This window comes from Falco cherrug, chromosome 2, assembly GCF_023634085.1.
Source record: "Falco cherrug isolate bFalChe1 chromosome 2, bFalChe1.pri, whole genome shotgun sequence".
Taxonomy (NCBI): Eukaryota; Metazoa; Chordata; class Aves; order Falconiformes; family Falconidae; genus Falco; species Falco cherrug.
The window spans coordinates 59624099-59639657 of record NC_073698.1 but is presented as its reverse complement, the minus strand read 5'-3'; the positions used below and the strand labels follow the sequence as shown (position 1 = coordinate 59639657).

Here is a 15559-nt window from a genome sequence, read left to right as displayed (position 1 = left end):
CATCACATTTTAGCTCAGTTTTAAAATCTCAAACCCGAAAACTTGTATCAAGTCCAATCTAGGTCTTTAACTATTTTTTCATTGTTTAAAATGCCTCCTATTTAAGTTCTGGACAAAAAATGCATGACATATTATAGGGATAACTTATTATTTTATTATCTGAAATTCATTAGAATATTTACAAAGCTTAAGTCATAAAATCCACACGCACAGTGTCTCTCTTTTTTAAGGCTTTTCTTTAAGGCTTTTTCTTTTTAATTCCTCTCTTACTCCGTGATTTCTTTTTTCTGCCCTCAAACACAGGTTTGGCAGTCACCATGACTATCTTTCCCAGTTCTTCATCCTCACTACTTGAGCTACTGCACCCCTTTCTCTCTTTATGGTCTGCCATCTCCACTGCAGAGACATTTTTCCTCCTTTTGCTCTTGCCTAGATCTCTGCTTTCCGATTCCTCTACTGAGGAGTCACTAGAAGTTTCTGAAAGCTGCAAATTCCCAATAAAACCACCTCCACATAAACGTTCTTTTCTGGAATCTGAGTGTTTTCTTCTCTTTCCACTTTGGACTTCCGTTGCCACGGCTTGATGATTTGTGCAGCCTGCAGTACCTCCCCCCTTCCCTTCCCCATGCTGTTTAATTTCCATCTCCGTAACAGCAGCAGCCTTCCGAATTTCATCATCTGCTTCTTTTTCCTTTCTCTTCAGACAAGTCACAGCTCTGCGCAACCTCTGACTTTTAATAGCTAGTTTTTCGTGCTGGGCCAGTCTGAAGAATGAATCAATTCGAAGCTGAGTCTATCAGAAATAAAACAGAGAAATACCTTTGGATGTTTTGTGATGGAAATGCAGTTGTTTTCTCAGCTATACCATAAAGCATCCCAAATTAAAGCACGACAAAGAACTAATGGAATTAATATGCATGCAAATAGATATGAACAATAAGATGCATTATTATAGTAATACCCACGCTTTATTATAAATTACACAAGCACCTTTAAAGAAACTAATAAGCAAACCCCAGTGAAATTGTATAAGTATTATGCTGATGATGATTAGACTTGGTTGCTATTTTCAACCCTAATACAGTCAGTCTCTGTAGTGCTCTTAAGTATGTCCTTACAAACACATATTTAGCTTCAAGCTGTTAAAACAACAGAATGTTTACTAAGCAAGTGTCACAAGTGCACTTTACATTTGCATATGCTAGTGCAACAAAATGCGGTTATTTGAAACAAGTTCATTGTAACATGTGCTGCTACAGTATAGATTTAAGAGCAGAACTAGAAGTAGTCACACATGCTGGGCCTTTGTTACTCAATCACAGCTAGGTTTGCTGTAATAGACTAAGCTAGCTCTCTATATTATCCTTAAAATTACCTAAACCAGACAGATGCTTCCAAAGGATGTTCCAGTCCACCTGAAAGTATATGGATTTAACTATGGGTTTTGGTACCTTTCACTCATTTGAGTGATAGGGAGAACCTAGAACAGTGGTTTAGACTACATGCCTACCTTGCTTATGGCAAAAGAAGAAAAGAATCTGACCTCAGGTAATCAATTTTACAACTGACTTTCACAGTATCACAGCATAACCTATGATTCACTTTTAAGTTTTATTAAAGTTGACAGAACATTTATTTGGAAATTAAGAGTAATAGTATCATTGGACACTTGCTCAACAATTCAGTGTGCACTCTTCCTCAAAGGATGTAGATGGTACTAAATGGTCAGTCTCACTCCACCAAAATCTCAGGGTCATTTTTATAAATAATTTCTAGAGACAGCACGCTGCCTTTTAAAAGTACTAAAGGTGCTTGAGGTACCTGTAGTTTCATGTACACCCAGAACAAACAGCAATCTGGACTTAAGATAGGTGCTTGAAAGGTAACAAATTTGAAAACAACAATTAAAATTATGTAGTGCCTCACAGCAAACCCAAATCATAAAAAAAAAGAAGTCTAGAGAAGTTTAACAACTTTAAAAAAATATATAAAGATCAAAAAATATGGCCAAACCCCAGTTTCTCAGAAATGTACTTCAGATTAAAGCCTTGCTCTTCATTTTAAGATGCTGCTCTCTAAATCTTCCAGTTACCCTTAAGCTATACATAGTTTTATACTTTACCTGCTGCAAGTTCAGCTGTTTGATCACAGGCAACAGGATTTCATCTATCTTTGTCCTAGTCCAGCCAAAGTGATCCTGACAGAATGTACAGAAAGTTAAGGAACTTTACAAAACAGCTATTACTAGTATTTTGTAAACATATAAAATGAAAATTACTCAAACCAACCCATGTCTGGAGGAAAGTTGCCCTACTCCACAGCTTTTTCTGCTACAAAACCAGAGAAAATACTCTAAGTTGTTAGAGCTGACTTATGTAGTTCCAGTATTACACTACATGTCTCAATCACGCTGTTACATTTCTAATACAGAATTTTCTCTAATATCAACATTTCCAAAAGAGTGTCTTCCAAGACAGAACTTGTTTTGGCTATACAATACTGCTATAAATCAAAATACTTATAAATAAACCTTATTCTTGCACTTGTATGCACTGGAAGCTTCATTTACTGTTTAAAACACTATTAGCTCTGCACGCATTGTCATCTACTTTTCAACAATTTGCTGCAGCTCGAGCTGCAACACATGCAAGAAACAGACATTATGGCAAGAAATGCAGTGAATAACTAGGCATAAATTGCAGACTGAATCATCATTTCTAATAAAGTTTTGAAACTTATTTGTGAAAGACTGTAAACATACATCAGGAGCATGCAGACAATCCCACTCTAAGTCTAGAAACAGGCACAGCACAGTTACAGAAGCATATCGCAACAAACTAGGCAGTCCAGCTATGAGATTCTCTTTGCACGCAAAGTGAAGCAGCCCATTCTGTCAGGAGGACAGAGCAGCCCCGAGTGCCACACATGCATGGCTGCATTCCCTTCCATTCCAGAGCTGATGTCATTGTAGGAAAGCGCATACAGACGAGCCCGGGGGTCCCTCACACCAACGAGATGTTAAGAACTTGACACTCCATTACTGACTCACTAACAAGGCTTATGAACTTTAATCCCAGTACTTCTAGCTAACAAGTCCTGCCACATAGTAAAAGGATATTCTCTGATCTGCTCTATATCAGGCTTCCCCCAGGTGAATGAACCCTTTGTCTCATCCACTACAGGCTTCAGGTATGCTTCTGCCACTGCTGGATTTGGGAAACCTGAAGAAAGTTGCAGGTCCCGCAGTTTCTTCTTGACTTTGGTATCACGTGGATTAGGTCTCAATTTCTTATTCTTTTGGGCCTCATTCCACCACTCACTGAAAAACATCGAGGAAAGCATTCATTTGCCTCCATAAAATATGACTTGGAATATCAAGAGCCACCATGCTAATTTCAATAGCCTTAGCCTCCCTACTCCGGTTACTACATGAAACAAGGTGGGAAACTTCCAAATAAAAAATGGCCAAACGGACATACAACCTGAAAGTAGAAAAGACAAAACATACACAGTAAATGTAGCCATTGTAAGCCACAGTAGCAAGCATCACATGGATTCCCCATAAACCACTAAACAGAAGGCCCTAAATTCAGCCTCACTTAGGGAGGATGTTCCATACATAATGATAATTTTGGGGTGGTTTTTTTTGGTGTGCAAGAAAGAAAAAATAAAAAAATAAATAATAAAAAAAGAATTCTAACCATCCTTGCCATTGCCAATAGAACTGGCTTGGCCCTCTTCAAATCTTGTAATCTTGTTCTTCTCCACAGTCTGCTTGTCTGTCTCTTTCCAGATCACCCATTCCTCACTCATTGTCTCTTTTCTATATGAGCAAGCTACAGTACCTTCTCACAAACTCAGGCAGAATACACCTCCACTCACTATTGATTCAGCTCTGCATTGAACTCAGAGGCAGTCACACAGTTCTACAGCTGTTCTGTTGTCTTCATTAGTCTCACTGCAATTGCTGTATCAACATGTCACCTTATCTACCTGCCATTTCAAATAGTGATATAATGGACTCATGTTATTTTACAGTTAACTTAGCCTCCTTAATGATATGCAATGATGATCACAGGATCATATGTTTTGTTGTACGCTTAAGCAGCATAAAAATAACATTCATATTATGGAGAGACAAAAAAGCAAAATACGATGAAGAATACCTGAATTTTAAGAGAGGTTCCAAGCCATGTCCAGGAAACTCATTTAAAATCTCCATTGCTGTCACAAAGCCAACATTTGGGATACCCTCAGTGTAGTCACTTCCAAGCAAGTATGCCAAATTAATTAGCTTGCTTCGATCCAACCCTGTAAAAGAAAGAGCATAAACCAAACAAACCCAGTAGATTCAGCATCTCTTACAAATTAAAAAATACATTATCTGAAAGGCAAAAAAAAAAAGGAACACAAAAGCATTAACTCTGTAAAATTACATTTAATTCAACATCAGAATTTGCTACATTGTATTTTGGAGCAGTGACAAAATGCTACTGCTAGCTCAAGCACTAACTTGCAAATGCATCTTGCCAAAACTAAAACTTTACAATGTTAAGACCATGGGAAATTCTGGGTTTCTAAAAGATCAGATCTCCAGTTACTGTCCTGTTCTCATCTAATGCTGATTTGAATTTAATAACCCCTGAACCAGAAATAGAAGCACTCAGTTTGAATTCTAGTCCACAATATCAATGTCTCTGCTGCTTAAAAGCGTTCCCAAACTGGAAGCCTTTTGCTCTGTGCTAGTGCAGTTGCTAAGTAGACCGAAAGAGCCTGTGAAACAGCCAGAAAGGAGGAAGAATTCAGCTGACCACTTCCACTTGGCATGAGCCAACCAGACTGATTTCCACTGACTAGCTTCAGGAGCTTAGATTTTTTTTAAAAAAATAATAAAATAAATAAAATAAAAAAAAAAAATCAGTGGACACAAGGAGGGACATGTGTCTAGGCACACAAAGCAAGACTATCAGGGGAAAAACAAAACAGACCAAAAACAAACCAACCCACCCACAAAACTTTTACAGAGCATACATATTTTATATATGCCAGATCCTCTTCTAATAAATTATGTGTCAGCATGTCCAAAAATTAACTTTCATTTCCAGAAGACTATACCTGGTGACATCAGAATATAATTTCTTCCACCATGTCAGAAAATTCATGCTGACATTTACCCAGAAACGGGTACCACAGTTCATAGCTCCAGCCTTGATCACCACACTAACTCAGTGTATTAATTGCAGGTGTCTGCAAATTTAGAGGGGTTGTCTGGCAATAAAATCAGCAACCCAACTGCACGTCTTTAGAGACTCTCCAATGAAAAGGCACTGTAATAACAGACACACAAAATTCTGCAGAAAATACAACTTTAAAAAGATACACAGCAGTGCCGTCTTAGCAAAGGCTGTATTTAACAAATCAATACCCAAGGCTTACCTAGCTGGTTTTGAAAATCAACATACTGATAATATTCCACATATTTGTTTTGACTGAAGAAATTTTTATAAACATGTCGTGCACCAAATAACCAAACATCACTATCGTCAGTGATTGTCCCAGAGGTCTGATCAGTAAGGTCCAATACAGCACACTGTGCCTCTGCCTCCATTGGAGCTTCAATATACGGAATACCAAACAGACGGAGAAGCTCCTGTAGGATACAGAGAAGACAGTTAACATTTCAACAAAAGAATAAACTTCTATTATACTTTTGCTTGACTCAGAACTGCTAGATTAACACTTGGGAGGTACTTAATATTCCACAGCAAATCTTAACTGCTACTAAAAAGTGCCAAGCACAGTTAAGTAAAGGGGGAGATCCACTTACTCCTCTCAGGCAGACAGTACCACATAAGTCAGGCACCACATGATCACACTATTACTATGCAGGCTGAGAATCTGCTGTCTTAATTACACAAGCATACTGAAGTATTGTGCTTTCTATAACATGAAGAAAAGTTAATGCGTTACATTTATGTGGGCTCCACGAAAGAAAGATGTAGGTTAAATAAAAAATTAAATAAAAAAACAGTCAATCAGTCATCACCTTAGCTCAGAGAGTAATATGAAAGCATATGAGAAACATTTGTATCAAGCAGGAAACAGTGGTCAGACTAATCACCCTTTGGATAGTGTTTTCACATACATGTATTTCGACACATTTTACACAATTTGCTTTTATGCAATAGATTTTTTAGCATCAGTTAAATATCTCACACACACTAGGTTTACAGGCTTGTGTTAGTAACACAATTCTGGATTACAGCACCTCCAGAAATTATGCTTTGCATTTACTCTCCTGCTCCCAAGTTGGATGTAATAATCACTGCAAAAGTTAAGGTGTAAAATTTATTAAATATGTATTTGATATGCATTCATGTATCTGCACATACACACATCTCTTTCTCACTGCAGCTGGTTTTTGTACCCTAAGAAAGTCAGTCTCAAGACTTAAACTTTTACTGTAATAAAGAGAAAAAGCACAAGGTCAAAGACTAACAATTACAAAGGTGTATCTACCATTATATGACATGTAATATTACAAAAGCACAATCTACTGGCCTTTAAAAAAAAAAAAAAATCATGTCAAGATATAATATGAGCAAATGTTTAACAAAGGAAACAAAAATTTTAATCATTTAAAGATTATCTAAATTAGCCCTTTTATGCAAATAAACTAAAAACACATATATATTTCCTCAGAATTAACGTTAGCATCTATGATGTAATAAACTATTCTAACACCAGTCCACTACATTATGGATATGTTAACCTCAAGACATTGTATTGCAAGTAGTCCCTGCACTAGACTGCATTAACCCTTAAATACTAATACTGAAACATAAGTTACAGGCTTACACAGGTGTTACTGGTGAGATTCTTTACAACCAGTTACCCAGAGAATAAATCTGGACTACCATATGGATTTCCTGTAAGCTTTTAATCCTTAGGAGAAATCACAATTTACCTAACACCAAGATTACACCAATTTCATATTGCTGAATGAACAACAAGATGTTAAGAAGTTACAATTTGCACCCTTCACAGCAACAGGCAAGGATCAAACCGGCCCAACCTTAAAAAGTCGGTGCTTTAAAAAATGTTGATCTATTCATAATTTTATTACTGTTTTATAATGTTATAACAGTTATCTAAAATTGTTGGAATTCAAGATTATCTAAATACTTTCAATATTTTAAATCAAGCAGACCAAACAGAACAAGCTCCTTCAAGGAAAAAAGGTGACCCATAGTTCAGCAAAATTACTAACAGCTTTTGAGAAAATGTTTGACTGGGGTGGAGGGCAGGACCACATCATGCTGTATCAAATCAAAATACTTCAACAAATACTACCTGGCTTTCCAAGAACATCTGTCCTGTTACAGAAGCCGCAACACGCTCCTGCTGCTGTTTTTGAGCCTGAAGCATGTTCTGCTCAGCAGAGAGGTCATTTTCTAATTCTTCTAGTTCTTCCTGAAAGATGAGACTTTCATTATTTCAACAATTCAGGTATACTTACTTAAGTAAAGCACGAAGTTCCCTACTATAATTATTCTAGTAGCATATGCTCTGTTAATTCACGCTTGAAAGTGTTGTAGTTTCTCTAATGCAGTAAATTATAAGACCAGAGATAGCTCTGCTCATCAGAGTGCTAAAACCTTAAAGTTTCCTCCAGATTTCAGAGCAATTATGGTTAACCATCATCTTTAAAGAAAAAAAAAGTTCCCACAGAATTAGATACATATACGAGAAAGCAATGAAACAGTAGGAAGCTGTCCAATAGTTTTCCTTAAAAACTACTTCAAACCAAATAAGGAGTTACCAAATTGATGTCTTGCCACTCATCCCCTGCATCTTTACCATCATCTTCTCTTTCAACGTTCTGACTGCTGGCGAACTGTACTTCATCAGACTCCTTCAGCAAGTCCTGAGTGACAGTATTGTGGTGCCCTGTCTCCCCTTCTGGAAGAACTGTTTCATCACCCAGTTTTTCATCGCATTCAGTAGCAAACTCAGCCTTATTACTGATTTCAGTAACCACTTCAATAAAGCTTCCTATTAAAGGAAAATAAAAGATTTCAACTTCCTGCTGCTTGTTTAAAACTAAGTATTTGTACATGGCTTTAACTTGGGCATTAGTTTTTGGGTTTTTTTACTGTATGCAGTAAATGGATATAAGGATTGCGAAATTACAGAAACCAAGTGGTTAACCATTAATACACTAGTTAAGTTCAATGTATACAACAGCATGCTTTCCTGATTCTCTGTATTGTACAGTCAGCTTTCAATGATAAATCATAACACACTAAGGGGAAAATCATAGCTCAGATTTTTCTTCCCACCTCCTACTTATGTAGGAATCGATGTATTTTAAAGCATTTCTTACTAGGAGAAAAGCTTAACTTCAAATGACTACATGAACAATAAGGTCTTATTTTCTTATCTTTTTACACAACTAAAAAGCACATACCATCAGAATCACTGTCTTCAGACTCTGATATCCGTTCTCTTTCCTCCTCAGGACCTTTTGCTTCTGGAAAAGATCTAATATCCTTTTGTACCTCAGATGCATTCTCTTCTGTTTGCGAAATTACTTCCTCTATATTTTCAGAAATTGTCAAGTTTTCCTCATTTTTAGAAAGGTCTGCTGTTTCAGCACAAATCAAAGTCTGTATACAAGTTTGTACAGGGGAACAGCTTGGCTTCTCCATGCACAAATTTATATCCTTATCTCTCAAAGAATTTAAGCCCATTTTGGAATCATTTTCTTCTTTGTCTACATCTTCTTTGCCTTTTCTAGTATAGTCAACACAAGAATAATTTCCAGCTCTAGATATACTGGTGTCCTTGGGTGTAATATGATTTCTTTCCAACTCCTGACTCTTTTGTTCACATTCAGTGTCTTGCATAATAACTTGGTTTGATGAATGAATTGTAAATGTAGGTATTTTTTTTCCCTCCTTATCTTCAGGAAACTGATCTTCTTCATCTGAGCTACTAAGCAGAAAATCCTTTAAGTCTGATCTTTCTGGTAGCACTCCACCAGTTTTAACAGTAACAACTTCCTCTCTTCTACCATCATCACTCAGAGCTTGCTGAATTGCCCGTAGTGTTCTTGGAGACACACTGCCTTCCTCTGTTATAGACTGGTACATGTTCAATCGTCCTGTATTTTCACCTCCCAGTTCTTCTTCTGAGCTGCTTTCTACCATAGCTGCCTGGATAGCAAGCAAAGTTCGAGGAGAGGGCGGTGCTGTCACCACCTTGTTATCTTTCTCTGTCTGCAACTTGTCAGATGTAACTAGCTTTGTATTAGCAGGAGCTTCATTGACTTTATTCAATTTAGTAAATTCAAGCATTTCTGATGAGGGTCCTGCAGTAGTTTCGAAGTCTCTAGTTGTAGATTCTCTTGCCTGAATACCTGAAAGAAAGTTTTTTGTTGATTTTTTCTTTATTAAGTAAAAAGCTGCTTCATACTACCATTCCATTTTACATAAGGAACATCGTTACATAAATATTAATAAACCAGTTTTGTACATGTTTACAGATCACAGTTAATTATGCCTAACAGTAACACACATCATGCAAAGTATTGGCTACATGCACCTGTAAACAATATTCAAGTTTTTCTTAAAACTGACAGCTGCAGACTGCATATGTCATATAAGAGGTTTTAAAAAATTCAAACCTGACATACCCTTTATTAGGATATAGTGAGAAGTATCTTCAGAGACTACCCTCCTAGATTCCACTTCTTTCACAAAACCACCTTCATTTTCATATTGTGTTTGGATTTCACCCGAGTGCTGTTGATTCAATTCTTTTTGTACATTTTCTATGCACCGATTGAGGTTGCTTTTCCTAAGCAAACCCCTAAGCTGGTACTGGGAAAAGTCATTGGACTCCTTGAAAAAAAAAAAACAACAACAAAACAAACAAACAAAAAACACCTAACAAAAACCAAAACAAAAACACCAAGACATCTTAAAGAAAATGCCACTAGCTGCATCTTTTAAGCAAGTTCATTAACCCTTTTCTGAAAAGCCTTTTAAGAATTTCCTTTAGCAGGTAACATACGCCTTACTGACTGTTGCTCTCCCAAGCAACAGCAACACTAGCTCAGTAACACTCAACAATTCTAAAAGCTACCATTAAGTAGTTCTGAATGCTGGCTAAAACACAACGAGATCTTAATTGTAAGACCAACAAAACTTAGCTGGCTAACAGAGCTGGTCCCCATCTTAAAAACAATGCAATTATAACAGAACCCACATGTGGATGGTTTTACGATGACGGTTCTCAGCTTGCAACTGGGCACAAGCTATCATTTGATCTGACATATATAGCACTTTCAAAAATCAAACTATGCTCTGAAAAGCTGTTGTTGAAGTGGTACTATAGGATCCCCCATTTGTCTCTGAATGGCTTTAGCAGCACATCTGTCTAAGTTACAACAGCCGTTTCCCAGCTGCCAGCTCCCCTAACAACCTGAGGGTTTGGAATCCAATCTGCATTCATTCTGCCTGGCTGATCCACACCAGCAGTATGCTCCTGCAATTGAAATCTGGGGTGTAAGACAAACGAAGCATGATCATGGCATGATTTTTCCCAGCCTGAATTAGCTCTCCCAAATTTAGTGGAAATCAAGAGATAGGGCTCTGAACAGACACACAGGAAGGCTCAGTTAAGAGTTATCTCATTGGTCTTTTTTCCCCTCAGTGTAACATCTCTTATTAAATAGGCCTGGGGATAAAGCTTTCCAGATGTAATAGCCTTACATAGTCTCCATCTGCATGAAAGGCAATAGCTCCCTTCTGATGGCTTGAAAACTATTTTAAATATTACCTCTGGCATTGCTTCAAATAATGTTCTATTGCGCTTTGTAAGTTCCTCCATATGAGTCAAGATCTCATGTTTTACTTCTGGAGGCAGTTTTTTGAAATCTTCGGATTCAATATCTACAGAATAAGGATTTTCACATAACTCTTCCTATAAAAAATGGAAAGCAACATAAATACCTATTTTATATTACAGCACAGAAAGAACAATAAAATATTTAGAGCATCACTCCAAACAACAACCAAAAAACCACAAAATCTTTGTTGCTACTTCCTATACTGTGAAGAAAACAGTTAAGAGGTAACTACTACTTAATAAAATAAAGTACATAATTAATATACACTTTACAGAGAAACTTGGTTTTACTCTTTTTACAAGAAGATAAATCACAGAAGCAGGTCCTATAACCTCAGCCTCAGCTATTTCTGATGTTATCCTTCCAAAGAGGTTCTCCTTCTGAATGTGAACTAATTCAAGGACAAACACTATTTCCAAGAGTTTTTTCTTCCCCGCCCCCCCTTTTTACTCTGATGAAAGCAGACATAATTCTATTATTAATTTTGCTACCTTCTTAGGTTATATATTTCTTTTCTCCCCTTCCCATGAGATCAGCACATCAGAAGGGAATATAGAATTTATCTGTGAAAACTTGAGGACCGAAATGCTTCAATATCAATTCACGTTTGCAGAAGCATGGGAATTTTGTTAAATATGCTGTCTTATATAAGCATACACATGTGCACAAATGCATATATTGCACTTATATTGTTACAAAAAAACATTTCTTCTTCACATGTCCAGAGAAACTATTCAAATAAATAAAGATACCATAAGAAAATCCTATTCTGCTGCATTCTACTGGAGAAAATTAGATTTGTATTTCCTTATTAGTAGGAATTCATAGACTGCTGAAAATTAACTTGTTTGCTTGATAAGTAATGCTACAGTAAGACCTATAACTCCAAACATTTTTTTGTTTTTAACCTTTTTGTTTGTCTTTCAAGCGTAGCATATGAATGAGATGATTGTTCACACTAACAGGGCGATTAGGATGCACTAACCTGCAAGATCTTTTTTTGGCCCATTCTCACTTCCCATTCTTTTTCATCTTCCTCCGCCGAGCTAAAAAATTACAAAGAGAAAAAAGATGTAGATATTTACCTAGGAAAACAAAGTTCTTATTTTAAGTAAAGGGACATTAGTCATCCCTTCACTGATAAGTAAAAAAATTTACACACAAAGTACACACAGATATATACACATCTACACACACACACACACACACACAAGTCAAGACCTGACCTGAACAGAAAGCAAGAAGGCAGACTTATGTCAGTTGAAACTAGACTGAGACAACTGTTGCTGTTTGAATCATTCCCCAATTCTTATTTGGTCAGCATTTAAAGTACAGAGAAGTATGTATAAATGCGTGCAAAAAGTGATCTAACAGATAGCTCCACATTCCCACTTAGTGTTTTTTAAGAAGATGTCACAAGTTTGACAAGTACATACAAAGTATGTATATACATACATCTATACTACCAAATGAGGAGATGCATACCAGAATCAAGCTGCCACACACCAGCTACCCAAGCTTGAACAATCAGTTCCATTTAGTCATATAGATGTGGCCACAGAGACAGAAGTAGCGCATTCATACTTAAACATGAATCCAGCGTAATTTAATTTGTGGGTGAAAAGCTTGTCCTGTAACTTTTCCATAAATAACTAGAAGGATTCTGTATCTAGAGCTATAAACTAAACTCTCCAAAAAGAAACTGAAATAAAATATAAATTAAAGAAATATACTTTATACATCATAGAATCTCATGGGTCAAATGCCTTTCAGCAGCATCCAAAAAACATGGTTTATACTTCTGAGTTTATTATAGTAATTTAATCTGTTTCTTAATTAATTTCTGAATTAAGAAAATCTTAATTCAACCTACCTGTTCTTCTCTTCATCCTCTAAAGGCGGCAATGCATATATATCATCAATTCCTTCTCTTCGAACTTGTGTAATACTGGGCAAAACTTCATTCCTTAGGGAAAGAAAGGAAAAAAACCAACCCAAACCAGTGATTAACAGCTACATAAAAACTTACCTGCCACTTATAAACAAGGGGAAAATATTTTTCATTCTTGCCTTTTGCCCTTAAGAGCAGTTTTGATAACTTGTCTCTTCAAAAATGTTTTCAAGAGTTTCTCTGTAGTTTTCCTGGAATCACTGAGGGCAACTTCCTTTCTTTGTCTTCGCTTAGCCTGTGAAAGTAAGATTAACACCCAGATTTCTCTGGATGCTGAAGGTACACATCCAGCAAATTACTGTTACAATCCTGTGTGCTGAGTCTATGAGTGACTCCTAACTCATCCTACACCAACGGGGATGTAGCCTTCAGACCCTCTGAATATCTATGTCAGTTTCCACTGTGGGACTCAAGGCACAGTTTTCAGCTTTTAAGAGTTGCATTCAGGTCCATACTGGAGTAAGACCCAGGCTTATGCCATCATCAGCCTCTCTGAAATCTGGCTTCTGTGCAAATCAAACCTGAATATATCAAAAGGGAGCAGCTGCACACTCCAACCAACAGCTAACCAAGACTGGGATTGCAAAGAACTCCTCCAAGCCCTCCATCCTCATGGCTCAGAAACACCAGAAGAAGGAAACTGAAAATGGCTACGTAGTATCAGAAGTACATCCTATTTTACATTGCAATGACTCAGCAAAGGTACTTACCAAGGTCTGCTTCTTCAGAAGTGGTGCCTCTCCATCAAAAACAAAGACAGGTCGAATTCGGAAAAACAGTAACTTGCAGAGCCGGTGAAACAGAGTGAGGAGGTGAGCATTTCGTATGGAACTGCCACCACGATCTCTGGCTCCCTTTATTGCTTGGTTCAACCAAATACTGATATCTTAAAGAACTGTTAAGAGGAAAAAATGTGCTATCTTGCATATATACCATATTAATAGTTTCTATAAAGTGCACATATTTTACTGAGTGGCTTTTGCCCGCTGTTCCAGGCCTGGCTTATTGAAACCAGGATTATCCAAACACTTGTGAACTTCAGAGAAGAATAAATTCTTGCCCTCATCACCCTGAACAAAAAGCAAAGTCAAAACAACTGTGCAACAAGTAAGTAATACCTCCCCAGTTACTTCTACAAATAAATGGAGGGTAACTTCTTTCCACATATTCCCAACATTTAAGTGAGTATATATAATAGGAAAGTTGATGCAAAAGCATTTAAACTTTTTCATCTTCTAGTCCTACAGAGAGCAGCATGTTTATTTATACAGCACAAAATCTCAGAGTCCAACACTTGCATCAGGAATCTACTTAAAAAGTCCCTTTTTTATAAGATTAAAAAACCCAAAGAGCTTAGCATTTCAACATTATAAAGCATACAATTTACTTATCAAAATGTTGTTATGATTTAAAACGCAAAAAAAACCCCACCCAAAACCTAAACGTAGAAACAAATGTGAAATGGAAGAAGCTCCCTCACGAGCTTGGCTCCTCAACTTGACTTTGAAAGGATACCAACAGCAAGGATTTTTCCTTCCAGTATTTCGGGGTTTATAGGTCTTCCAGCACATTCAAGCAGTTTCCAAAGTCCTTGAACTCCCATTGTGCTCTCTTAGCCGCTTGAGGAGAATTTATGAGGAACAACAGCAGGAATAACCCAAAGATTACAGGACCCACGCATGCTGTGCCATCGGTGCGAACGGTTCGTTACCGCAAGGCGAAATCCAGAGGCCGCTTGGGGCAGGGGCGGCCCCGCAGCCCCGGGCCGAGGCCGGGCGGTCCCCTCAGCTCGCGGTACCTGACACCCCTCCAGCACCTGCGCCCGAGCGCAGCCACAGCCGGCCGCGGGGGAGCCCCGGGGACGCCCCGGCTGCCCTCCTGCAGGGACCGCCACCCGGCCCCCGCCCCGGGGACGTGCTGAGGCGGCCGGGGGCGGGCCGGGGCGGGCGGGGGTCCCGGCCCCGGGGGACAGGGGAAGGCGGGGTGTCGGCGGGGCTCACCTGCCGCTGGGGGCGGAGCGCCACCGCCCCAGGCCGAGGACCCCTCGCCGCGGCCCCGCGCAGCGTGCGCATGCGCCTGCCCCGCCCTGCCCCGCTGCCCGCCGGGAAGCGCAGTTCGCGGGGCGGGGCGGGGCGGTTCCGGCCGCCCTGGGGTGCCCCCGCTGTGGCTGTGGCTGCCGCGGGCGTGCGGGTCCCGCCGCCCCTTTCCGGTGGAGCCCGGCGGCGAGTCCCAGGCGGACAGACCGCCCCGGCGCGCTGTCGCCTGAGGCGGGCGGGCTGCAGGGAGGGGGCCGGCAGCCACCCGCGGGGCCTACGCCTGCCCGGAGGAAGGTGCAATACCCAACGCTGCGGCGCAAAAATAAAAGGATTGCGGCTTTTTTTCTTCCCGCCCAAACATGATTTTTCTCAGAGCCTGTGCTCTGCCCGCCCCACTCCCAGCACACCCCCGGTGCCCCTCACCGCACCCAACTGACAGCAGGCCCTAGGGATAGCTCCCAGCAGCAGGTTCCCAAGGACGTGCATCTTCCTTCTGCTAGTGCTGGAAGAATCAAACGTGCTATACCCTCTTCACTGATGAAGTGTGACAGCCTCCAACCCAAGAGCAAAATAATCACACCTACTTAAGAACAGCAGCAGGCCCTGTTCATCAGTGCAACTATCATTATTAAGCAAAACTTGACATTTACGTAACCG

The 15559-nt window shown here is 39.2% G+C and overlaps 1 protein-coding gene across 3 annotated transcripts; it reads right to left on the bottom strand.

Annotated features, from left to right (window-relative positions):
* Positions 1-131: 131 nt before the first annotated feature.
* ERCC5 (ERCC excision repair 5, endonuclease) lies at positions 132-14878 on the bottom strand. 3 transcript variants are annotated; one of them, XM_055701134.1, is made up of 15 exons: positions 14382-14878; positions 13577-13752; positions 12986-13101; positions 12789-12881; positions 11901-11961; positions 10846-10989; positions 9698-9905; positions 8471-9421; positions 7823-8055; positions 7354-7473; positions 5437-5650; positions 4167-4311; positions 3119-3319; positions 2123-2207; positions 132-793 (listed from the first exon to the last, which is right to left on the bottom strand). In XM_055701134.1, exons 1-15 carry the CDS (start codon positions 14467-14469, stop codon positions 239-241), a joined length of 3390 nt encoding a protein of 1129 aa, XP_055557109.1. In that variant the 5' UTR covers positions 14470-14878; the 3' UTR covers positions 132-238. The 3 variants fall into 3 exon arrangements, with proteins under 3 accessions (XP_055557109.1, XP_055557111.1, XP_055557110.1); XM_055701136.1 differs by lacking the exons at positions 12986-13101; positions 14382-14878 and having other exon boundaries at positions 13577-13715; XM_055701135.1 differs by lacking the exons at positions 12789-12881; positions 13577-13752; positions 14382-14878 and having other exon boundaries at positions 12945-13023.
* Between the last annotated feature and the right edge of the window lie 681 nt (positions 14879-15559).

Coding starts and splice junctions, on each gene's coding strand:
- ERCC5 (XM_055701134.1), bottom strand. CDS start 14,469: ATGGGAGTTCAAGGACTTTGGAAACTGCTTGAATGTGCTGGAAGACCT. Junction 9,906..10,845: donor TATTTGAAGCAATGCCAGAG/GTAATATTTAAA, acceptor TTTTTTTTCAAG/GAGTCCAATGACTTTTCCCA. Junction 8,056..8,470: donor TGAAGACAGTGATTCTGATG/GTATGTGCTTTT, acceptor TTCCTTTAATAG/GAAGCTTTATTGAAGTGGTT.